The sequence below is a fragment of the Taudactylus pleione genome, unplaced genomic scaffold (assembly GCF_031769625.1).
Source record: "Taudactylus pleione unplaced genomic scaffold, aTauple2 ptg000381l, whole genome shotgun sequence".
Taxonomy (NCBI): Eukaryota; Metazoa; Chordata; class Amphibia; order Anura; family Myobatrachidae; genus Taudactylus; species Taudactylus pleione.
Window position 1 is genome coordinate 2,199,438 of NW_028284782.1, and position 25,205 is coordinate 2,224,642.

Here is a 25,205-nt window from a genome sequence, read left to right on the forward strand (position 1 = left end):
GCGTGTGACTATGGAAGGAGGTCTGGGTGCTGCGTGTGACTATGGAAGAAGGTCTCGGTGCTGCGTCTGACTCCCCTGTGAGTAACAAATGATTCCCCTGTGAGTAGCAACTGTTCTGTGATGATATACATGGGGCAAAATTTACTAAGCGGCGGTTTCTATTCTATTCTAAACTCTGGCGGTTTGGTTTTGCCTCTAAATGACAGTCCTGTTCTATTCTATTCTAAAATGTGTTTTGACTGTGGTTTGGTGGCGGTTTTGCTATCTGCAGATTTACTAAGGCTAAAACCGCTGCAAAACTGCCATCAAAACAGATTTTAGAATAGAATAGAACAGGGCTGTCATTTAGAATCTGTGGAAGGTCTAGGTGCTGCCAGGGCCGGTGCAAGCTGTCTGGGCGCCCTAGGCAACATTTCATCTACGGCCCCTTCTCCCTCCAAAACTATGCCATATTATGCCACATATTAGTGGTGCCAATATATAATATGCCACACAGCAGTGTCCCAAATTTATAATATGCTATATAGAAATGCCCCAACTAATATGCCACACAGCAGAGCCCCAAAATCATACTGTGCTTCATAACACTGCCCCAATTCATAATATGCCATACATCTGTGCCGTAAATTCATTGTATGCTACACAGCTGTATCCCCAATTCATAATTATGCTACACATCAATGCCTCCAATACATATGCCTCACAGCTGTGCACAAAATGTATTGTATGCCACATAGCCATGAATTATGCTATACAATGCCACTAATACATATGCCACACATGTGCCCCAAATTCTAACACACACACACACACATGTGCATAAGGCTTGGTCATCAGTAGACCCAGCCGGGACTGAAAGAGACATTCTTGCTTTTTTTGTGGACTCAGCGGCGCCTTCCAGTGGCCGCCCCCCTAGGCAGCCGCCTAAAGCTGCCTAATGGTAGCACCGGCCCTGGGTGCTGCGTGTGACTGTGGAAGGTCTGGTTGCAGTGTGACTATGGAAGAAGGTCTGGGTGCAGTATGTGACTGTTGAAGAAGGTCTGGGTGGGTGCAGTGTGTGATTGGAAAGTTTAGGTGCTGTGTGTGACTGAGGAAGGTCTGGGTACTGCGTGTGACTGAAAGGTCTGGGTGCTGCGTGTGACTGGAAGGTTTGAGTGCACCGTATGACTGGAAGAAGGTTGAGGTGCAGTGTGTGACTATAGAAGAAGGTCTGGGTGCAGTGTGTGTGACTGTGGAAGAAGGTCTGGGTGGGTGCAGTGTGTGAGTGGAAGGTCTGGGTGCAGTGTGTGACTGTGGAAGGTCTGGGTGCAGTGTGTGACTATAGAAGGTCTGGTTGTAGTATGTGACTATTGAAGAAGGTCTGGGTGTTTTGCATGTGACTGTGGAAGGTCTGGGTGAAGTGTGACTGTGAAAGAAGGTCTGGGTGCTGCGTGTGACTGTGGAAGATCTGGGTGCTGCGTGTGACTGTGGAAGATCTGGGTGCAGTGTATGACTGTGGAAGAAGGTCTAGATGTTTTGCGTGTGACTGTGGAAGGTCTGGGTTTGCAGTGTGTGACTGTGGAAGGCCTGGGTGCAGTGTGTGACTATGGAAGAAGATCTGGGTGCTGTGTGTGACTGTGGAAGGTCTGGGTGCAGTGTGTGACTGTGGAAAGAGGTCTGGTTACAGTGTGTGACTCTGAAAAGTCTAGGTGTTGCATGTGACTGTGAAGGGTCTGGGTGCAGTGTGTGACTGTGGAAGGACTGGGTGCAGTGTGTGACTGTGGAAGGTCTGGTTGCAGTATGTGACTATGGAAGAATGTCTGGGTTTTGCGTGTGACTGTGGAAGGTCTGGTGCATTGTGTGACTGTGGAAGGACTGGGTGCATTGTGTGACTGTGGAAGGTCTGGTTGCAGTATGTGACTATGGAAGAATGTCTGGGTTTTGCGTGTGACTGTGGAAGGTCTGGTGCAGTGTGTGACTGTGGAAGGACTGGGTGCATTGTGTGACTGTGGAAGGTCTGGTTGCAGTATGTGACTATGGAAGAATGTCTGGGTTTTGCGTGTGACTGTGGAAGATCTGGTGAAGTGTGTGACTGTGGAAGGTCTGGGTGCTGCATGAGACTGGAAGGTCTGGGTGCTGCATGTAACTGTAATGTCTGGGTGCAGTGTATGACTGGAAGAAGGTCTGGGTGGAGTGTGTGACTGTGGAAGAAGGTCATGGTGGGTGCAGTGTTTGACTATGGAAGAAGGTCTGGGTGTTGCGTGTGACTGTGGAAGGTTGGGTGCAGTGTGTGACTGTGGAAGGTCTGGGTGCTGCGTGTGACTGGAAGGTCTGGGTGCAGTGTGTAACTATGGAAAGTCTGGGTGGGGTGGTGTGAGCAGGAGTATCAATTAAAACCTGCAATCATTGTCCTCCAACTGACACACCCCTATCCCCACCTCCAATTTAAAATGGCAGACAAATTGATTTGACAGTTTTAGCTAATTGACAAAGCCATGGTAAAATGGCTGTATGGAGCTGTCCCTGGGGGATGCAGTCAGAATGTTGACAATGACATACAGTTGTTTGCAAAAAATGGGGCTTCTGATAGGGTGTGGAATATGGTAGTGTTTTATAGTAGGGGTAGTTTATAGTAGGGGTAGATCTTTCTCTTGTTCTGTGCGATAGCAGTAACCTTCTGTATCTCTTCTATGATTTTTACATTTCTGAGGATGATGTACAAAACAACAAATTGTCTTTTTTTAAATATCTTTTTAAGTGCAGAATCCATGTACTTTATATAGCCTGGTCCTTGTGCTGCCATTCAGATTGCCGGCCTTGTGCAGGTGTGAGTGCAAATTACAGCCAGGAAAGGTCTAGTGTTCAATTAAGGAACCATAAAGGCTGGTTCCTGTTCCTTGCTCCTCTACATCCTATATACTGTATACACAGTGGGCTTGATTCAGAGTTGTACACAACAAACCCATTGGTCTGTGTACAACTCCGATGTTGGAAGATCTGCACATGTGTAGGACCTGTATTGCTCATGTGCAGATCTCCTTCTGCACATGCGCTCACTTTGCCTGGACGCCGCAGCCTGATTGAAAGGCTGCGGCCATTTGGTTGCAGAGCAGGGGTGGCGTAAGGCAGCGTCCCAGAAAACAGGGGCTAATTGGCCCCATTTGTAGGGCGTGCCGAGGCCAGTGGCTGCGGTCTTGTATGGAGCTTCGCTGGCTTCAGCTGTGTGAAAACACCGGCCATCCATTAGTATCCTGGAGGTCACTCAGATGGGTGGTGTTCATGTAGCGTAATTCGATGTTGCAACCTCGGAAGCTGGCAGGACGCGTCTATTTACACAACACGCCTCCTGTGGCATTAGCATGATTTCACATTGCTGCTGTGTACAGAGAGGCATCGGTGATGCCATTAGCGGACTTCTCTGGAGAAGACCCAGTGTTTGGTGTGAAGGCTGTGTGCTAACTTGTAAAAGGAAACCTTATGATATTATGTGACATTATTTTCATGCATGATAGAAAGGCCCAGTTAAATGAATGGGTTTTTATAAATGTCTTCCAATTAGTATAACTGATCCCCCTGTGAGTAACAACTGTTCTATGATGGTATACAAGGGGCAAAATTTACTAAGCGGCGGTTTCTATTCTATTCTAAACCCCGGCGGTTTGGTTTTGCCTCTAAATGACAGTCCTGTTCTATTCTATTCTAAAATGTGTTTTGACTGTGGTTTGGTGGCGGTTTTGCTATCTGCAGATTTACTAAGGCTAAAACCGCTGCAAAACTGCCATCAAAACAGATTTTAGAATATAATAGAACAGGGATGTAATTTAGAAACTGCTGCAAAACCAAACCCCCGGGGTTTAGAATAAAATAGAAACCGCCACCAAACCCCCGGGGTTTAGAATAGAATAGAAACCGCCACCAAACCCCCGGGAATAGAATAGAAACCGCCACCAAACCGCCGTGGTTTAGAATAGAATAGAAACCGTCGTCAAACCGCCGCTTAGTACATTTTGCCCCATGCTGTCAGTTTGACTGTCCTGACATCTCTCCTCTCTGTATACAGGGATCCTCTCTCTGTACAGTGGCCTAATGCCCACAGTGATTCGGGCATTCCCCTCCAATGCTGCTCTCTTCCTGGCCTATGAGATGACAAAGAGGACTCTTACGGGATGGTCATACAGGCAGAGCTGAGGAGAAGCCTCTGTGAATGCAGGATTTGCAGTACTCTGTTACTCTTCTCACAGCTATACAAGCTCATCTGTCTCCGTATACTATAACTGCAGTGTATTAGCCTTGTCCTAGGATCTCTTAGAATTGCTGCCTCTGTCTCTTCTCAATCGTTATTGTTTTCACACCTCCAAAACATGGTTTATATATTAATACAATATTAAATATGGTTTATACAATAAAATATTGGCTACAGAATACAGTGTGACTCTTTCTTCTGTGGGACTTAACGATGAAATTGGGTTCGATCATCTTTCAAATTGTTAATAATTTATTGCTCTCCTCCCTTATTTATCACACGCTCTTTATTCATATCATCCATGTCTGTCTATTAACCATTTAGATATCTGTATAATTGTCTATTTCTTCTCCCTAGTTTTGTTTGATAGACATTCATCTCTGTCCAATGCTGCCTGTGACTGGCATTCTCTTTCCAGCTGTCACCATTGCTCAGCTCTCACCATTCTTCTTTGTACCTTTTACAGATTTTTTCCCCCCAGACCCTACTTCCATTCTCCAGGTCCTTCATGTCATTTCCTAAGCGTTTGGCTTGTGTTCTCGTGCCTGTCACCTGCCACAGCTGTTGACATTCTTCTTTCCATCTTTGGAGCTGGGCTGGGACCCACCGACTCTAAAAATAGAGCCACGTGTTAGGCCTCTTCTGTGCAGTCCTCTATCTGGTCATTCTGTTCCCTGTTCTTACACTGTTACTATCGCTACACTCCAGGTACCAACTTCTGGCTATTATAATCTGTCCCAGTCACTTTGGCAGTATTTTGTCTTGCTTTATACTATTGCTGTTATCATGTATTAGTGATACGAGTATAATGTATGCTATAGTGTTAGATACCTTTGCTTATCTTTACTATTGGTAAAATACTGTATATTTCATGTCTACACGTTCTCTGTGTTTTCTCTGCTGCTGGTTTTATAGAAATCCTGTGTGTTCTTTTATTATTTGGTCTCATAAGCTCAGCTTACTGTGCTGTCCCGGCATCATGAGCTGTCAGGATTTGTGTGTGACTAACACACAGGATACTTCTGAGAAGTCTGTACTGTGCTATAACAAAGGCTGCGGGCAGCAATTTCTCCATGTAAACAACTCTGCAGGTAAGTGTCTGTATAATCATTGCATGTAACTATATGGGTGGGAATTTTGTATTCCTTGTTAGATTGCTAGTGATATCAGTTGTGTGGAAGTAATTGACTTACTGAATGAACACATGGTCAGGATAGGGATGGCAGGCTACTTTAAGTGCATATTTCTTTTCTATAGACTCTTGTCTCTTTCATCCGGGATACCCAATTTTTCATGATGCCCTAAAGGTTAGTGTGTGGTGCCTACACCTATAATGATTGTATTGCTCTCAGGTACCCAAATGTTCTTTGTTAATATTCTTCCCTATCTTCTCCTCCCATAAGGGCTGGTCTTGCTGCAGGAAACGCACAACAGACTTCTCTGAGTTTCTGGATATTCAGGTAGAGTTTCTGCACAGCTGTCTTATTACTATAAGTGTTATAAAAAGGTTCTAGAATATCTATCTGGTAATACCATTTACCATCTAAGAGCAAAATTAAATTCAGGGTGATGTACGGCATTGCACATCAGCAGGAGTTATGGTACCCCAATATTGATGTTTTTCTTGCGCACATCGGGTGTAATGTTGGTGATAGTCGGGTGCCGGAGTTCCAACCGTTCCACTGGCACTTTACAGCCATTGCTTCTAATTAAATTGCCCCCTAAATGTCTCCATTATTACATCGCTTACTCGTCACTCCCTCCCTTCCGTCCTGCACTACACAGATTTCCTCATCCTATTATACTCAACATCCATCTATCCATCTTTACAAAAAAGTATCTTTTGTAAAATGATTGTTTATAGGCCCTTTGTTTCTGTCCTTAGGGCTGCACTAAGGGTTTTCATAGCAATGAGAAACCATTGGAACCTGTAAAACCTGACATCACTGGAAGTAATGCCTCCAATGACAGCGGATCCAAAAAATGTATCGAGATCATTATGCAGGGACCCAAATCTGCGGAAAAGATGCAGAAGGAGAGGCCGAGGTAACAGTGACAGCACACAACCTCTGCAGCAAATCAGACTCAAAAGTAATAATTCTATATTAAGTATATTCAAACAACCAGCACAACACATTTCATAAGAGGGTAATATATATTTAGAGCATGTTACACATACAGACCATGTATTACATATAAACAAAAACATTTATCTGTTCTAATTTTATCTTTGATACATGTTTTATTTTAACTTTGTAATCCTTTCAAAAATGTGTTCCTTTTCACTAAAGGACGATCAACCTTAAAACTGCAGTTGTCTTAAGGCACCACACATGTAATAACAAATCAAAGGATCTTCTCTCAAATCATCATTCAGTGAATGATTTGTACACACACAGAACAATCTTATGTTGATAATTTTGATTCACTGATTGTGCACAGAAAAAGAGAGAACTTCATACTAAGGGGTCCATTTATCAATAATCGCATTTGCAATGCGATCTGAGCGCGATATTGCAGGATGCGATTATGCCGCCCAGATGTATTAATTGGCATGCGCTCAGAGTAAGGATAACATTAGCGGTCTCTTCACTCCTATGCCAGGACATCTGCGCATGTGCGGTGGCCATTGCTGTGGAGGGTTCTGGAGGACCCCACTCCCGGTAAATTTTATGAAGTGTAGCCCATAGGCTACAGCAGCACAACACCATCATCAGATGGCATTTGCTGCGGCCCCTGGTAACTCCAACAGCATCGCATTCACCATAGAAACCTATGGGGGCTTCGGCTGCTGTCAGAAATGGAGGAACCGTAGCAGATTTCAGAGATATGTCCTGTGACCCCTCCTTCATACAATAGGGTGATACTAAATATTTAGTACCCCCCAAAAACACCCGTAAATATTTAATGATAAATAGGCCCCATAGCCATACAAAAGGTTCTCGGCACTTGCTTACCAAAATGTTCATACTTGGAGGACCATATTTCTCAGCAACCATTTACAGTAACAACTTTTGAATAAGTTCCATCCAAAGCGATAATTGAGTCTTATCTAATATAATTTCATCAGGAGAAAATATTGTTTCATGTTTTAGCACCTTTTTCTATAAAAATCACCCTCAGATATTTGAAAATGTCAGAGGCTTTAGAGAACTTATTATAGTTTAGGTAAAGAATGTTATTGTGGAGGGAAGTATTGTCCTATGCACACAGGAAAGCCTGTCTTAGTATGTAACATGACACCGCAGCCTCTGTACACTGAAAAAAGTGCTTATTTAATACAGAAAATAATCTGCTAAATAATATCAATCCTTACATAGATCTATATTATGTTTATGCATGCTTAGTTAGAGGTACCGGTAAAATCGAGCATACGCAGTTAAGAGGAATAAAAAATAAAAGCCAACACATGCGCAATGGGGTTGTAAATACCAGATGCTTCCACATTGTGACTGATTTTATTAGTACATCATCATGTATCCAGAATTGATCCAAAAGCCATGATGCATTGGGCATAAACAGCTATTTAAATTTAAAATAAATAAATAAAGATCGATGCCCATCCCTAACCCTGGCTGTGATGTCCTCTGTTTTTAAGGAATATAATCTATTCCCCAGTATAATTGAATAGTATTATTATAATGTCCGTGATTGTATTAGGTAGGCATACTATGCAGTGTATCTGGGAACTGTGAAATCTGCTAAATAATGTTATGTTATAGGACAGTATTATCCTTTCTTTGACCTGTGCATAATTTGGGCAATCCTTTTCTTCACCCATTTCATTCACTATAAAGCATAATGACTGACGGCTTCACTTCACTCTCCCGCAGAGCAACAAGCAGTTACCACTTTACTGTGTGTATGAGGGACCTGAGATTCTTGACACACAGCTGAAAATGGTTGTGAAACTGATATGTGGTGGAGATTGGTGTGTGGCAGTTATATTGGGCTCAAAGATGTATAAATTGGGTATATGATGTATGTGTTGGGAATGAAGCTGTTATGCAGGGCACTGAATCTATATGGAGTAAATGGGCTGCGATCCTGAGCACTGGGCTTTGTGCTGGCTGTGGGTTTTATATGGAGTGTCTACTTTTTTGCTATACAATAGTTACTCATTTTGTTACGTTATGCATAGCACAAGAAGTGAGTTTTTTTCATTCACCATACCAAGTATGTGCATTTATTTTTGCATCATGCTATGCATGGCACACCTTATGCAGCCTTTGTTCTGTATCATCAATGTATAATATATTATCTCCATACTGGGTGCCCCACGCTGTCTAGCCCTTCATCATGCATGGGCCAAATAATGCAGCTCTCCTTACAAAACAGAATAGGAATGCCTTAGAGTAGTGCGCAATAAAATACAGGTGTGCAGCTAAAAATTGCATAAATAAGTGTTCATCCAGGTACACCAGAAATACATCAAACAAAAGATAATTATATGCAATGTTGGAGCACTTCCTGCATAACAAATCCTTTAGACACCAGGCGCCACATTTATGTGAAAGACAAATTAGTGGATAAATCACCCAGCAGCAGTCAGGTGGTGTCCAGCAGCAATCAATGCAATAAGAGAAGGCAGATTTATAGGGATAATTTCAATCCAATGAATGTGGAAATGTGGTACACACTCTCCTTCTTTCTCCTTGTATACAGTATATCTGAAATGACATGTCTCTCCTTTCCGCCGATGTCAACAGAGGAGAGTCCCAGTCGGAGCCTTTGCTTAACGCATTTCTGACCTCTCAGGGTCCTTCATCAGAAGTTTGACAAGGGTCCTACCTTATCACACAATCATGGGGTGACCCAGCACAGCACCTCACCCAGCACAACACCTCTCACCCTGGTCCTCACTCAGCACAGCACCCATCTCTCCCAGTACAGCATGATGTCAGCACCCCTCACTTGATCCAGCACCACTATCCCAGCACAGCACCCCCTCTCACCCAGCACAACAACCCTTATCCAGCAACCCGGCCCTCACCCAGCACAACACACCTCACCCTGGCCCTCACTCAGCACAGCACCCATCACTCCCAGTACAGCATGATGTCAGCACCACTATCCCAGCACAGCACCCCCTCTCACCCAGCACAACAACCATTATCCAACAACCCGGCCCTCACCCCCAGCACAGCACCCCCCTCTCATAGCACAGCATGGTGTCACCACCCCCTCTCACAGCACAGTGCCAGCATCCACCCTTACCCATCACCCATATCCCAGCAGAACACCCCTCTCCCAGCAGTGAGCATCACAGTACCCTGGTCCTCATCCAGTTTCAGACTTACTTTACTTGAGCGCAGCCTGCAGAGCCGTCCGACTCGAGGTACAACAAGCCGTGGGTGGCAGACCTGCTTTTTCTTGGCTCAGGCTGGCAGGCCACAACTGTGTGTGATGATTTTTGGAGGCGGAGCACGTGAAGTGTGACTCACTGCTCCGCAAAGGCCCATGGGAGGAGCTGTTGCGGGTGCAGCAGCCCTCCCGCGGCCATTTACTTATAGTTCTGAATTAGCCTCTACCCATGCGCAGTAGCTTATTGTGCTCGTGGTAGCGGACACCACTGTACCGGTGCGTGCCACCACAGAGCCGGCCCGGTACTAGTCACTAGCTGCCGCCCAGGTGCCCCTCCCCCAAAAACCGCAGGCGGCTGTACTGCTGCTGCTCGCTCACTGTTTACTGATACCAGGCCTGATCGGAGCTGTCAGCTGAGCTTCAATCATGGACGCTGCGCAGCGGTAGTAGCAGCTGCCAGAGTTTCTGCCAAGCCCGCAGCAGGTGCCCCAGCCGTAACTGCCCCAAACCTATGCTGGACCTAGGCGAGCTTGGATGCCCTTAGGCATTTGCTCAAGGGCCGACTCTGCATAAATGCCTGTCCTAACGAGTTTGGACAGCACTGGCTCAGAAAAATGTACAAATACATTTGAAATTGTTACAAGATGACTAGGTCTATTTCTTAATATACAGATATAATTCTGATTCTCTGTTGCCACTTGCTGGAATCTGAACTGTCCTACCTAAGTCAGGACAGTTGGGCGGTCTGACTCTGCCATGTTCACATTAGTAGTGTTTATTTAAACTGGTACAAAAAAGGTGCTATTGCCTATTGCTTACTGAATATTGTCTTTACTTTAATTCTGAGATCTGCACTGCTGGTAACCACTATACAGAAGATTGGGAGAAACTGTTCACTATTCATGCCCTTGAGCTCTAGGTCTGATTTTGATTTGGAAGCAAATCCAAGAGCCGTCACACCCAGCAATTATCCGCAGACTACACATGCGCCAAAGAGGGCAATTGCAGACTGCCATGTGCTGTACCATGAATATGGTGCTTTCTGTGCATGACCGCTTCTCTTCGTTCCTGATCTGGATGGTTCACAAGGAACAGATCCATCTTGTGGGTGTGGAGCGCTACCTCTGTGCATGTTTGGGGTGTGTGGATGGAGATTGGATGCCTGATTAGATGGGTCCTTTGTACCCAACATGGGGAGGGTGTAAGTGCCAATACTAATAATGATGGCTGCAGATGGAAAAACAGTGGGCGATGCGAGCAAATGGCTATGCACATAGATAATGTAGTGAATCTGGCTGTCATGGGCTTTGGAAATTGTGGCCTCTTTGCTTCCAACTCAGGATCAGGCCCTCTATCTGCTAGCCATACAACTAATAATGCAGTCACTATATGGTTACAGAGCAGCCCTGAATCCATCCACAATGTAATGTACCTGAAATACACCTGTGCAGAACTCATTGGGCTCTTCTGACTATTTCCAGTACGCAGGAGCAGATGCTTCCTCTTGTGCTCAAAGTGTCTCGGTCACTTGAACAAGAGATGCAGAAACTGACACTGGAGGCAGCTAAGGAGCCTGAGAAGATAGGTCAGTACTAGTAGTAGGTGGCTGCTTTCAGGTGTGTGTGGATCTAAATGAAAGTTTGTGTCCAGCAACTCAAGTGACAGTTTAACTTTTCAGTTGATGCTGCAGAGGCCACACTGGGAACCAGATGTAAACATTCGGGCTGTAAGGAGGTGAGTACATATATTTGCCTAGAGATGAATGTACGTACGTACGTTGTGGTGAACAAAGATATGGTAAACAGACTGCTAATGTTTCTCCTGCAGAGTTATAAAGGGCCGGAAAGTGAAGCAGGCGCTTGTGTGCATCACCCAGGGGTGCCGGTCTTTCATGAGGGGTAACAAATATTCCCTATTGTATTTTAAACCGCAAAAAACGTCACCTTTTCGTGCAGTATATATTGTATAAGTAAAATATTATGTGCATTTGGTTCCATGCAGTTTGCTCACTGTTCAGTGTACACTTACCAAATATAGATAGAGGGATCGACAATCACTATGGGCAATAAATTCTTTACAACTACATGTAAGCTGGCCACATACAAGTCACTCCTGTCTCTTGGCCCTAGAGCCAAAAGCAGGATCGGTTACCATTATGGCCACACAACATAGGCTGCCAGATCAGATTAGTTTGCTTGGAGATCAGGCCAATTAATTGGGTTACATAGGAGCCTGTGATGGGCAGATAGCAGTTGTCCGTTACATGACATATATGACCATTGCCATTTGGCTTATTTTCGGATATCTCTCATTTTGGTTTAACAACACTACAATTTTGAGCCAATTTGCTAATATTACCAATAATTTTTCTGTATGTGTGGACTGCCTTGAAGTCCAGCATGCCGAGGACACACAAACCGCACTAATAATTTGTTATTCACTAAGCTAGGACCTGATTTACAGTGCACATTGTACTCACAGCAACGGCACCAAAGCAGCTAGATGGTCTGTCTGTACAATGCACATTAGGATGCATGCCTACTCTCTAGATGAAAAACCTCATTCATAATTTAATCTTGTGTGACTGAGTCTGGTTTCCAGATTTATGCTAGTGGCACCACCTCTGCATCTTTGCAGACAGTGGCTGTACTAACATATGCAAAGCTGCAGGAGGCATCTTAAATAAGAAAAACGCCCACTGCCGACTTCTGCCGATCCAATGGCTGCTTCCAAAGACGCAGTATCAGATCCTCTGCGTGATCATTAGACATCTGGGTAACTCGGGATGTCAGTCTAATCATGCTGCCGGGGCCAGTGAAGCCATGTCTAAGGACGCAGTCACTGGCTTCGGCACGCCCAGGAAATGGGGCAGACATTCTGCAATTTTCAGGAATGGTCCCATTCGCTTCCCCAAATGCCAGCAGTATGTGAATCAAGCTTCGGCTTTTAGAGTACTATAACCATCGACAAAGGACCTGCGTCTCCTGCGCATGTGCAGATCATTAAACATCAGAGATTTGCGTAATTGGATTTGCAGAACTCTCTGAATCAGGGCCTATGCTACATGTTGCACATATGTGTTTGATGCATTTTGTTTACAATTTGTATAGTGCGCCTAAAAATCTACTTCTCCCTCAAAGTGCAGCTGCTTTCCCTTTAAAACTATAGTATGAGACCTGGTTAGTAGTGTGGACTAACTTGTTTTTTTCTTCTTCTGTGGTCGCACACTTTCTATGTTTCTTCCTTATATAGGGGCCTAGTCATCATGTTAATTATCGGGGTCCGAACGGACCCCGATAATTAACATTCTAACTTGCTGCTGCTACCGGAGCAATTCATCTTTGTTCCGGCGTGGTGACAGCTGATGCAGTGACGGGAATGCGCATGCACGACCTTCAGGTCACACATGCACACAAGATCCCTGACGTCCGGTGGAAGGAGCCGGAGAGGGGTGGAGGGATCCATAAGGAAGGAGCGGGTTGCAATGCCGGAGAAGGAGCCATTGGAAGATGGTGAATGCTCCCTCAGTCAAGCTCCGAGAATATAATATTTTCGGGGCTTGATGAATTCTGTCCCTGTACTAGTGTATGGGGACAGCGGGCCATTCCGCAAGAGGAAGGTAAGTAGAAGATATATGTGATATCTCCTGCTTTACCCTCTTGATTAATGGCCCGATAACTTAATTTTTACAATTGCAGGTGACAATGTGCTTTATCACCTGCTTTTGTAAAATTAAGTGATGATGAATAGGCCCCTCAATCATTTATGTTGTGCACACTGTCCCGATTCCTTTCACTTGTGACCATATACAATAAATGTCCACATATCTACTATTTACATGCACACAATAGACTTTCATTATTAGATAAACATCCTACCTGTTTAACAACCGCTTGGACTTGGGACCAACACTCCGGTCAGCTGGAACCCATAGTACAATGACTAAAATGTTACTCTGAATGTCTTTTTTTATATAACTTTAATTGTACTGTACAGTATGTAACAGTTACAGCATGAAGTTTGAGTTTCCTTTAGACATTTTCTTTATTCATAATAAATAAAAATGATTGGCTGTATTAAGTATATGCTGCTCCTCGTTTAGCGACCTAGTCGTAGGAACGGAACTCTGTCGTTCAGTGAGGAGCATCTGTATTACACTTTATGCTAACGATACTCTTTTGGTTATATTTTTGGTTTGAATGTTCTGTGTGTTCTTTTGCACTTATATTAATCACTTACTATATATGTTCTCTTTTTTACACTGTTATTCTGCAGAAGGTTGAATATCTCTTGTGGTGCTTACAGACCTCTAACTTTGATATCATCTTTACAGAATGAAGTTCTGGTCGTGTTGTTCCATTAGAACAAGCGACTTCAATGAATTTTTGGAACAGAAAGGCTGCAGCGTAGGGAAACATCTGTGGGTGCAGCTGCCCGGGAAGCAGGTGAGAAAATTAGATTATTATATCTTGTTTCCTTATCTCCTGGATGACTGAACATCTGGGCACAGGGCTATGTGTTTAGGTGCATAGAGAAATTTCTCGTGGTAAAAGGTGAATGAAAACAAATCAAACTGTAACCAAAATAAGTATTTGTATTCCTTTTGTAAAATGTAATTATCAGTATATAAAATGTAGATATAATTGAAACTTTGCAGTGCCATTGTCAGGATGATACGCTACCCTTAGGGCTAAACCATATTGTTGTTTTCTTTGATTTCTTTGAAATCATAAACCTGTGCGGCAGTGACATAAATGGAGTGGTAACAATGTAGGGTACACATTAGGAAAATACGACACCTGCTGGAGCTCCTTCTCCTGTAATAATGTGTCAAGAAAAGTAGTTGTTTATTCTGATTGCACTGGTCCCTAAGGTGTTTTTAATGATATATACATGGATACTTTTCAGTGCAGGGAGATCTAACTGAATGAGTGACAAATGATTGCTGTGAATAATAGTCGTCAGACACTGAATCACCCAGCACATGCTGCATAGCCAGGCATGTATTTGCCTCAAATGATATCTGAAACCTCTGAATACAGTGCTCACAATGCAGGGCTGCAAAGAAAGTATTACAAATAGTAGTGTTAATAAAGAAATGACAGGCATCTAATAAACTATACAGTATAGAAGCTGGCAGAGCAGTGTGGTATATGCTACAGAAACGTTTTATTTCATATTTTTAGAGAATTTCACATATATCTGTTATACAATATGTACTGTCATTTTGATAACAAACACATATCAGTTGTGTATGGGGCATGGGCGCTGATATAGTGGGTGCAGGGGGTAACATTACTATGGAGCACAGAGTAGGGAAGCCAATCCCACCAAATTTTTTCAAACCCGGGATTTGGGTTTGAAAAAAATCTCAATCCTGGGATTCCCAGGATACCCGGGATTCAGTTGATCAATGAAAATATTATTATTCTTTACTCCACACTAAGAAAAAAAAAACATTCAATTGACTCACCCAGAGGGCCTGATTCAGACCCGCTCGCAAGCGCGTTGCACTCACAAGCGGATCGATGGTGTCCCAGTGCGCACGCATGAACCCCAGAGCGAGCGCAAAAAGCGCTCTCTCCGGGACTCACTACAAAAGGGGCGGCTGTCGATGTTGATCGACAGCTCGCCCCATTTTGTAGGTGTGGCGGAGGCGTTCCCATGCGAACGCCTGCCGTTTGTGGGCGGTCCCACTGACATCACCAGTGATGTCAGTGAGAGAGCTTCCGGCTCTATTTGAGCCAGAAGCTCTCTGTGGCTCGCGGCCACGAGACCCTACCACAACGGACTCGTCGCAAGCCCGATGGACGCTCGCAATAGCTGTGGGTGGTAACCCACAGCTATGCGAGCGGCCAAGAGGCCACAACTAAAAAAACCTGCACCCGCCCTGATTCAGAGCGAGCGCCTCTGAATCAGGCCCAGAGCACTGTACTCCAGTCCAGTTAAAGGCAGCAGCAGTGCAGCACACACACAGTCTCCTCAGCTTCAGCAATCAGTCCACTTGCAGTGCTAGTGCAGCACAATTTGGTAGAGCAGAGTGCAGGCAGGCCAGCCCAGGCACTCCACTGGCACAGCAGGTAGCAGATACGCGGTGGTGACTAATAGTCTGTGACAGTCCATCCAGTCCTTCTCGCTCCAAGCCACCCACAAGGCACTCAGAGCAGTAATGGTCTGGTCGCAGATGCCGCTAAGCCGCCCTCAGAAACGGGGACAGTGTCCCACACCAGTCACCACATGGCACTCACCATCTCACCTCCGCTTAAGTGGACAGGTTGATATGGCTGTTGAAGGGGCTGCGCAGCGTGATCTCTGATGTCACGCACAGCAAGCCCGGGCCAGTGCAGAGCGCTCTGAGCCGAGTGCTGAGCGCTGCCCGCCTAGACTGCGCCTGCACACTACAATCCCGGGATTTGAAGCACCTATCCCGGGGTTCAGATCCCGGCTTTTTCTGGCTGAAATCCTGGGATTACGCAGATTCCGATCCCAGGATTGTCTTTCCTAGCCCAGAGGCTTAGGAGGCCCCAGACCTAGGTCATATAGTTGTCTATCAAGTTCCCAAAAATGCTTGCTAAGCAATTGGGTCTGGCTTGAAAAGGGAGACTCGTCAGAGCTCATATAGAGATAGCAGCCTCTATTTCTCCCTCTCAGTAAAGCTCCCCACCAATATGATCCATTTCCTGCACTCCCATTTCGCCCTCACTGGTACAGCTAAGTTAATCAGGGAGAACGGCACTGTCTGTCTGTGAGTAGACTTCTCCTTGATTCTTTGTGAATTGAGCTGTGGGTTGATCTTTGATATTAAGAAAATCTCCACTCAAAGTATAATTTCCTTCATTAGGAGGTATCCCCCTCAGGTAGGAGCTGGTTGGTACCAGAGGCATATCTTCCTATTGGCCAGGATGGCACTCGCCAGGGGCGCCGGCTGGTTGGGGGGCGCCGGTGCCGCCCGGCAGTGCCACCCGCGGCCAGTTCTGTCTGCAGGACCGTAACTAAGGATGGGCACCGTTACCGCCCCACGGCCAGAACCCAGCGATCTCACCCCCCGCTGCTGCAAACTATATTGCCGGCACCTGCTGTGATGTTATGCTAGCCAATTGTCTCCAGGCTCCTCTGTAGCAGTGGGACAGCCATCCAGCACTGCAGCAAGCAGCACGGCCCCGCAGGATTTGTAGTTGCTGAGGCTGTCATGCTTCCTAGTGCAGTGCTCCAGCAGACTACAATTCCTAGCATGCATTGCACCACGAGCTCCTGGGCACCCAGAGTGAAGGAAGTAGCGGTGCCGCTGACAGTCCCTCCCCCCAGCAGTCTGTCTTGCAAAGTCTCCTGCCACAGCCAGTGTGTTGCCCTGGGATGGGGCATTCTTGGGCAGATACATCTAATTCTCATTGGACCCCAGCGCTCCCCATTATCTCAGCTCCCTGCTGCTGTTCATTCTGGTAAGGGACTAACCTGTCATATACATACAGTATATGGTGAATTCAATAAATATATATTATAAATATACAAATATGGGGGGCAGGCTGTATATGGCAGTGCATGGGAGATGAAGGTGTATATGGGGGATACAGGGGGCAGTAACGCTGTGGATGCCGGAGTGATATCAGTGTCTCCTGTGCTAGGCTGTATTTGGGGGTACGGGGAGAGATGCAGGCTGTATATGGGGTACAGGTGGGATGCAGGCTATAGAGAGTGGTACAGGAGAGATGCAGGCTGTATATGTGGTACAGGTGGGATGCAGGCTATAGAGAGTAGTACAGGAGAGATGCAGGCTGTATATGGGGTACAGGTGGGATGCAGGCTATAGAGAGTGGTACAGGAGAGATGAAGGCTGCATATGGGGTACAGGTGGGATGCAGGCTATAGAGAGTGGTACAGGAGAGATGCAGGCTGTATATGGGGTACAGGTGGGATGCAGGCTATAGAGAGTGGTACAGGAGAGATGCAGGCTGTATATGGGGTACAGGTGGGATGCAGGCTATAGAGAGTGGTACAGGAGAGATGCAGGCTGTATATGGGGTACAGGTGGGATGCAGGCTATAAAGAATGGTACAGGAGAGATGCAGGCTGTATATGGGGTACAGGTGGGATGCAGGCTATAGAGAGTGGTACAGGGGAGATGATGGCTGTATAGAGGGATTAGTGTGGGGGAGAGCCTGGTGCGCATCTATGGAACGTGACTAATGTCCCTTTTCAAAAAAATGGGGAGGGGAGAGCGCTGATACTTTATCTGGCATAAGGCATCAAAATCTAGTTATGGCTCTGTCTGTCTGTTAAAAGTCTGTGCTGCTGCTGATCTCTAAGTCAGAAGCATCAGCGCCGGATGACAAGGGAGGGGTGGGGAGAGGAGGTGAGGGGGCGATCGCAACCTGTACAGCCACCAGGTTGTCTGTTTACTAACTGCCAACAGGAAGGGGCACCAGTCCCTTACTTTGCCAGGGGCGCTTAGACCCCTATATACACCCCTGGTTGGTACACCCCACCTCTAGTGACTTTCAATTTTCAGTGAGTGGTGTGTATAGTGTGTGCTATAATATTAAGCTGGGTGTGTGTAGTGGATGTTATAATGTACAGGACACTATAATATGGCACAAACTGAATTGGGGACACTGTAATGTGGCATAACATGAAATGGGAGCACTTCTATGTGGCATTATATGAACTGGTGATACTGTAGCATAATGTCTACTGGCAGCACTACAATGTGGCATATTGTGAACTGGAGGCACTACAATGTGGCATAAGATGAACTGGGGCCACTGTGTGGTATAATGTGAAGTATGGCACTGCTATGGGGTACAAAATGAACTAAGGCACTACTATGGGGCATAAAATTAACAACTGCTGCAGAGAGAGGTGTCTCTCTAGAACCATTATGGCGGGGGGCTCCTTCATAATATTGCTATGGGGCCCACAAAGTTCTAGCTATGCCCCTGGTAGATAGTCTATTTACAGGCATTGAAATATTGTACCAAATGACCCACAAAAGTGAACTTTCTCATGCATACCTGAGGATAATTTCATGTAGATTTAATACATAATCCATTTCTGTGTTTTAGGAAAACACAAATGCTGCAGGCCAAAATGTATAACTGCCCGCAGGGCCGTAACTAGGGGGGGGGGCTAGAGGTGCATGTGCATCGGGTGCTGGAATGTAGGGGGTGAAAAAGGGCTGACTCAGCCCCTGCACAACCCGCGTAGTCTTGTAGTGCGTTGTGATTTGGGGGCTGCAGATTCCATGCGGACTAGCCATCCGCATGGGCTCTGCTGAAAACGCCCCTCCAAAAATGGCCGCCGCCAAGGAGGAGACAGATGCTAGAGGTCCTACTGGACCTGTAGTGTCTGTTAGGCCAGTGCAGCTGCTGGGAGAAGATGCAGAAAGCTGCATCTTCTCCCGTAAAACCCCCTGGCGACTAGCATGAAAAACCCCCTGGCAACAAGCATGGAACCCCTGGTAATGAGCATAAAACTCCTGACAACAAGCATGGAACCCCTGGTGACAACGAGCAGGTAAATTTAAAGTAATTAGAAGCCTTACTGTGGGGCATAAAATGGTGTCAGGTGCAAATATGTTAGTGGCACTTTGGTAATAGGCATTACAGTGTGTTGCATAATGTGTAATGGGCATTATGGTGTGTGGAATAATGTAAGTCACTATACCAGGGACGTCTGACTACTGCACTGCCTTATGGATGAGCAAGGACAAAATCCAGGTACGGGAAGGGAGGGGGCGCAAAATTACTGCCTTGCACCGGGTGACCGATATCCTAGTTTCGGCCCTGCTGCCCGCTACATTTGTTCCTGTGTGTGATACAGCACCATTTCATCAGTTTGTCAAAATAACCAGAAAAAAAAAATCTGACTCCTTGGAATAAATACTTTAGAAATGATGCATGTATAGTATATGTTATTGAAATAGTTATGAAATCCATCATACTGTACCATTGCTCTTCTACAGTAGGTCCAATGTGCACTGGGCAGGGAATAAAAGCGAGCATCCTGAAATCCAGAGAGAAGGATTGAGCTCACCCAGTAAATGTGATGTAGCTGTTTATACATGCCATATAGTACATGTAGTAAACATAAATGACACGCCTTTGCTTAATGATGTAAATGGGATATGCTTTAAATCATGTATCTTTCTCCTTCTGTTTCTTTCTAAGGAAGTCTCATGCCGCTATGATTGGCACCAGACGAGCAATCTTGTCGTTATTACAGTTTATGCCAAGACAGCTCTACCAAGTCTCACCAAGGTTGAAGCCAATCGTACCCAGGTACGGGGTTAGTAAAGGGAAATAACCTGATAATTTGCTCAAAGATGTACCTGAAGGTTCTCAGTGGAGTTAGTGAATGGTTTAGGATAGAGATGTGCGCCGGGCCATTTTTGCTGGATTTGGATTTGGCTCTGATTCGTTGTCTGGATTTGGATTTGCCAAACCTGCCGTGACTGGCTTTGGATTTGGATTTTTTATTTACAAAAAAACTAAAATCACATAATTTGGGCTTTTTTTTATTCCTAGAGTGTTATTAACTTCAATAACATTAATTTCCAGACCACCTCACAGCTTAATATTGTTTTCACCATTATTGGCCAAAGGCTGCAGGGAGCTGGCTGGTTACTAAGCGACAGAGCAGCGGCAGAAACAGCGCAGTTTAAAACACATCTATGAAATATTACCAGACAGCAGCGGCAGAAATGAAAGGTAGTGCAAGATGGAATTGTCCTTGGGCCCTTCCACCCACCCAGTGGAGTACGGGCAGCAGAGTCACAGTGCTTGTATACACAGTGGGCTACGGCCCAAGGAGTCACAGTCCTTGCTTACACAGTGGGCTACGGCATGCAGAGTCACAGTACTTGTTTACACAGTGGGCTAAGGCCAAAGGAATCATGGTGCTTGTATGCACAGACGGCTACTGCCCAAGGAGTCACGGTGCTTTTCATTTATACACAGAGGGATAAGGCCCACGGAGTCACAGTGCTTTTATACACAGAGGGCTACGGCCCAAGGAGTCATGGTTCTTGTATACACAGTCAGGCCCGCTGAGAGCTACAGCGGGCCCCGGGTAATAGGGGGCATGGCCTAATCGTGGGAGGCGTGGCCACGCCCCCTTCCCGAAAGAAAAAAATGCGCGCTGGGGAGGGGGGCGCTCTGGGCCCCCTCAGCCCTGCTCAAAGCTAGGGGGGGCACTATCAGTGTGATGCCTCCCCCCCACAGGCATAGGAGACTGCTGTGGCTGCTGCTCAGCAGCCACGAGCAGTCTTCACTGCAGCTCAGTACACGCTGTATGCTGGGCTGCTCTGAGGGAGGGGGAGCGGCACTGGACCTGGGCCCCCGCCGGGCACCTCATGAAGCCCGGGCCCCCGGTAATCTGTACCCGCTCCCCCCCCTCTAGGCGCCCCTGTACACAGTGGGGTACAGCATCAAAAAAAATTTTTTTTTTCTTTTCAAACTTTTAACTTTCTTTTTCTTGTACACACAGCCACTTGTGAGTCACTCTCGACACTTTAATCAGCAGAGTATAAGCGCAGCGTGCCCCCTATACAGTCACTTTACCAGCACAGTTACTTGTGAGTCTCTGGACACAGCCACTTAATTAGCAGAGTATAGTGCAGCATACATCAGTGTGCAGTGTGCCCCCTATACAGTCACTTTACTAGCACAGCCACTTGTCCCTGTCACAGTCAGTACATAAGCAGAGCAGTGTGCAGCATGCAGAGCGTGGAAGTGAATGGCGCCGAGTCCCGGTCTCTGTGCCTTATGCAGAGGCGAACTCTCGCCTCTCGCGAGAATCCGGCACACTCGCCTCTCACAAGGGTCCGTCATCAGGAGGCTGATGTTCGGCCTCGCAGTGAGATACGAGTCGGTGGGAACATCCGAGCCGCGGCTCGGGTGGACTGGGATCCCCGATGTTCAGAGCGGTCCGGATTCCACAGAATCCGGACCGCTCATCTCTAGTTTAGGACTGTGGTAGGAGTTGTATGGAGCTGTGGATTAAGAATTGACCAGCAGGTCAAACTGGATGCAGAATTGTTTCAGCTGTTGCATGGACACTAGTTGGCAAGTTTGACTGGGAAAGAAGTGAATATGCTCAGAAAATAATGGACATCTCTCTTCACAGCTGGACATTCAAATTTCCTTCCAAGTGAAAAAGGAATTCAGAAAGCATGTGGAGTTGTGGGGTGTAAGTATGGGATTAATAACCTAACAATCACCGCGGTGTCATCCTTTTATTGATCAATCCTAATAATTTATCATGTAATTTAGTATTATGGCCTCCAAGTGTACAACTTTCCCGTCATCACCTCTGTTTTGTCCTTTAACTGTTGTGCTCAGTCTTGTGATACCTGTAATATGTCAGAGTGGTGTCTTCTCTCGTGTATGACACATTTCCTTATGGCTTTGTAGGTTATTGACACGGAAAATAGCTTTGTGAATTTGCTGCCCACAAAAGTGGAGATCACACTTAAGAAATCAACACCTGTAACATGGGGCCGACTGGAGCTCTCGGTCGTCCCCCAACAGATGACACATGAAGCAGAACCACAACAAACAGTCGCGGCCCCTCCCGAGGGTGCTGATGATAATTCTGATGATGACCTGAGTTGGTCAGAAGACGACGAAGAATTTTGTGCATGAGAAGGTTGATTTAGAATGTTTTCATATGAAATATGCGACAACAGTGCGGTTTATTTTAAATAGTTCCCTTGTACATTTTCACCCACTTTCCTATGTTGCATGTGATATATCACCTCTCCATATTACATTTTACCTGTTTGTCCTGTTCACTGTGTTTCTACTTACATATTTCTATTTCCATCATGCTTATATTCATGCTTTGGACACTTTTTTTTTTAATTAAAAAAATAAGTTTCTCCCTTTTTCTTTATTTTTGCCCAAAAATACTGCTACATTTTCCCACTCACCTAGTTTTTTGTTTTACTATTTTTTTTTCTTTTTAGAAATAAATATTTGTAGTAATTTGTGTGATAAGGAGAAACATTTGTACCCTTCTACAACAATCGAACCACTTGGGTCTGACTTTTCATGTTAGTAGCTCATCAGAGAATTCCCAGAATATGCCATGTTTATTAATTACAGCCATATTTATATGACAGATTTAATCTCCATAACATGAATATTTTGATAATATACTTGTATGAGATCTGTTATCCAGGAATCCATTATCCATGAAGTTCCAGAGAGAAGAAATGAATCAGTAAACAATAGGTACTTAATTTTTTGTCTTGTAATATTGTCACACAGAACAAAATAGGAAAGAGGAAGACTCTTTTGTTTGGGGGCACTTAAATAAATGGTTAAAACTTAACTTTTAAAAAGTCAGATTATCAGTTAATAATTTTATAGATACTATTTCTTAATCGTTTGTTAATATATGTATTAAATATTAATCAAAACCTAGTGACTGTTCTGCAATTAATCCTGTGTTCAGACTAGTATATAACCAATACCTGTTGACTATACACCTGTATTCGTATAACTGTCTATCGCTTTGTTCTAGATATATACCTGAGGTAGATAGTATTTAAATAATCAACATTTAACTATGCAAGGTTGTCAATAGAGTTCTGTATACGTATCACATATTCAGAAACATTAGCATTCGTAGACACATTGCACAGCGGGAGTCTTGAACGCATCCCACCATTTGTTGGTGAACCTGTGTGTCGCCTGTTTTGTAAAGCACTCATCTAATGTGACAACACCTTAAACATCTATTGATGTCTCAGAAATTATATTGCTGTGGCTTCATTAGCAAGAAGATTCTGTGCCATGTAGTGCTCCAATCTTCCCCGGGGTTAGGGATTATTCACTGTTCAATATATGTTGATTTTACCCTTCATAGTGTATATATGTCGCCTATCAAATAAGTGTTCTCATTTCAGTAAGAGACGCTGCACAGCTGCAGTTTTGACCACATCTCACTGTTCACTGTTCAATATATATCGATTTCACCATTCATAATGATATACAAAAAAGGGTGTTTAAAGACAGTATTGAAAAGCACATGCATATAGTCGGAGTGGGATGCAGTCATATTGCCGGTGGACGGAATGCCGAGTTTCGATATACCGCTGCCCGGCAAGAGTGGGATGCAGTCATATTACTGGCGGACGGGATGCCTGGTGTCGATATACTGCCGTCCGGCAAGATCCCAAAGTGGGATGCAGTCATATTACCCGGTGGATGGGATGCCAGGCGTCGATATACCGCCGCCCAGCAATTTGCTGACATCGATATCCCAAATGAGAACAGGATACAGATGCCTGCATCTCGAACCGCTGGAATCCCGATCGTCCGGACAGATAACTGCTCTGTCCTCAGCAAAGGGGGGGTTAGGTTAGGGTTAGGCACCCCCTGGGGAGGGTTAGGCTAGGGGAAGAAGGGCTTAGGGTTAGGGTTCACCGGGGGGAGGTTAGGGTTAGGCACCCCCCCGGAAGAGTTAGGTTTAGGGTGCGGGAAGGGGGTTTAGGGTTAGGCACCACCAAGGGAGGGTTAGGGTACTTACCTACCGCTGTCGGGATTCTGCAGTATGCGGGCTACCAGTATCGGGAGTTCATATTCAGCCACCGGCATATCATACCGATCCCAGGGATCTGCTTTTAATTATGCATATGATATAAAAGATTTCCTGCATCTGCTGTCAGCCTCAAGATGTGAAGCTGATGAGAGTACAGATAGTAAGTCAAACAGAAGGTTATAGTTCTCAATTAAAGAAGTCACAGCATATATTATAAACAAACTAAAATCTGGGTGAAAAGTATTCATATATCAGATTATATTAGTGTAGTGGAATAATTCACATTCACATGACAGCACATTGCCCTCATTAAATAAATCACAATATTATCCACAATTGGTTATATGCATCCTGCAGGTAATCTCTCCCTTGTTGGAAAGGATAAATAGGAGTAAATGAAGAGAAGAAAAGGAAAATGAATAGATCTCCGTTCCAGTCCAAAGTGGCTCTGACTGGGCATGTGCATATATGCAGTGGATGCTCCATGGAAGTAGCCAGCTGGAGTACTAGGAGGAATAAGCTATAACTCCTATGAGGTATGACCTTACTACCTCTAAGGAGAAATAGAGAAAAGACAGTATGTCACAAATTTAACCTTACTGCAGGATGTGTAGGAGAGAGCTGCTGTCTGTAAGTGGGGACCCAAATATGCGCATACCGGGCATTCCCTGGTGGACCAATGCGCGTTTTACCCCTCGGGCTTGGTCAGAGTTCCGTAACAAGTAGGTATTCTTGATATTACCGGTTACATATTTGATGTCACACTTACTGTCATGTGAACAAACCTGTGCACAGACCACTCCCTATATATTGTATAATATTATCACACACAGAAATGGTCATGCAGTTTTCTCATACTGGGGCCTCTGCATTAAGCTGAATGGGCCCTTTACACTAGTTTCCGCATGTTTTAAGTAATGAGCCCATTCACCATTGGTGGTCAGATGTGGCTGCCTGATATTCATCAAACTCTGAAAACTTTCAGTTTTCGGAGGTTGACTGGGGAAACGGACACCATCTTCAGATGGCGTTATTTATCAGAGCTCCGCTCCTCCCAATGGAACGAGGTCCAGGATGCGAAGATGGATCTTTTCGGATCTCTCCACCTCATCAAACCCCAAGAGTGCGCTGTGCAGTA

At 45.2% G+C, this 25,205-nt stretch overlaps 2 protein-coding genes across 10 annotated transcripts in view; both read left to right on the top strand.

The window, feature by feature from the left end:
• The window catches only part of LOC148507812 (mitochondrial ornithine transporter 1-like), a 119,649-nt gene extending 115,258 nt beyond the window's left edge, over positions 1-4,391 (top strand). For all 7 annotated transcript variants that reach the window (XM_088445477.1, XM_088445475.1, XM_088445479.1 and 4 more), the window contains one exon: positions 4,040-4,391. In XM_088445477.1, coding sequence (XP_088301603.1) covers positions 4,040-4,167 — 128 coding nt within the window. In that variant the 3' untranslated portion in view covers positions 4,168-4,391. The remainder of the gene's footprint in view (positions 1-4,039) is intronic.
• Positions 4,392-4,852: 461 nt separating this feature from the next.
• On the top strand, positions 4,853-22,880 carry ITGB1BP2 (integrin subunit beta 1 binding protein 2). Of its 3 annotated transcripts, none has more exons than XM_088445538.1 (12): positions 4,853-4,930; positions 5,175-5,313; positions 5,480-5,529; positions 5,626-5,682; positions 6,108-6,268; positions 11,008-11,111; positions 11,205-11,260; positions 11,354-11,424; positions 13,860-13,971; positions 19,690-19,800; positions 21,647-21,709; positions 21,934-22,880. In XM_088445538.1, exons 2-12 carry the CDS (start codon positions 5,202-5,204, stop codon positions 22,162-22,164), a joined length of 1,128 nt encoding a protein of 375 aa, XP_088301664.1. In that variant the 5' UTR covers positions 4,853-4,930; positions 5,175-5,201; the 3' UTR covers positions 22,165-22,880. The 3 variants fall into 3 exon arrangements, with proteins under 3 accessions (XP_088301664.1, XP_088301663.1, XP_088301665.1); XM_088445537.1 differs by having other exon boundaries at positions 4,866-4,930; positions 5,138-5,313; XM_088445539.1 differs by having other exon boundaries at positions 4,873-4,930; positions 5,180-5,313.
• Positions 22,881-25,205: the final 2,325 nt, after the last annotated feature.

What these genes read in the sequence shown, in the direction of transcription:
- ITGB1BP2 (XM_088445538.1), top strand. Translation starts at nt 5,202, where the DNA reads ATGAGCTGTCAGGATTTGTGTGTGACTAACACACAGGATACTTCTGAG. An exon ending in ATGCAGAAGGAGAGGCCGAG is followed by an intron (nt 6,269 to 11,007) that starts GTAACAGTGACA and finishes GACTATTTCCAG; the next exon opens with TACGCAGGAGCAGATGCTTC. An exon ending in TGCAGCTGCCCGGGAAGCAG is followed by an intron (nt 13,972 to 19,689) that starts GTGAGAAAATTA and finishes TTTCTTTCTAAG; the next exon opens with GAAGTCTCATGCCGCTATGA.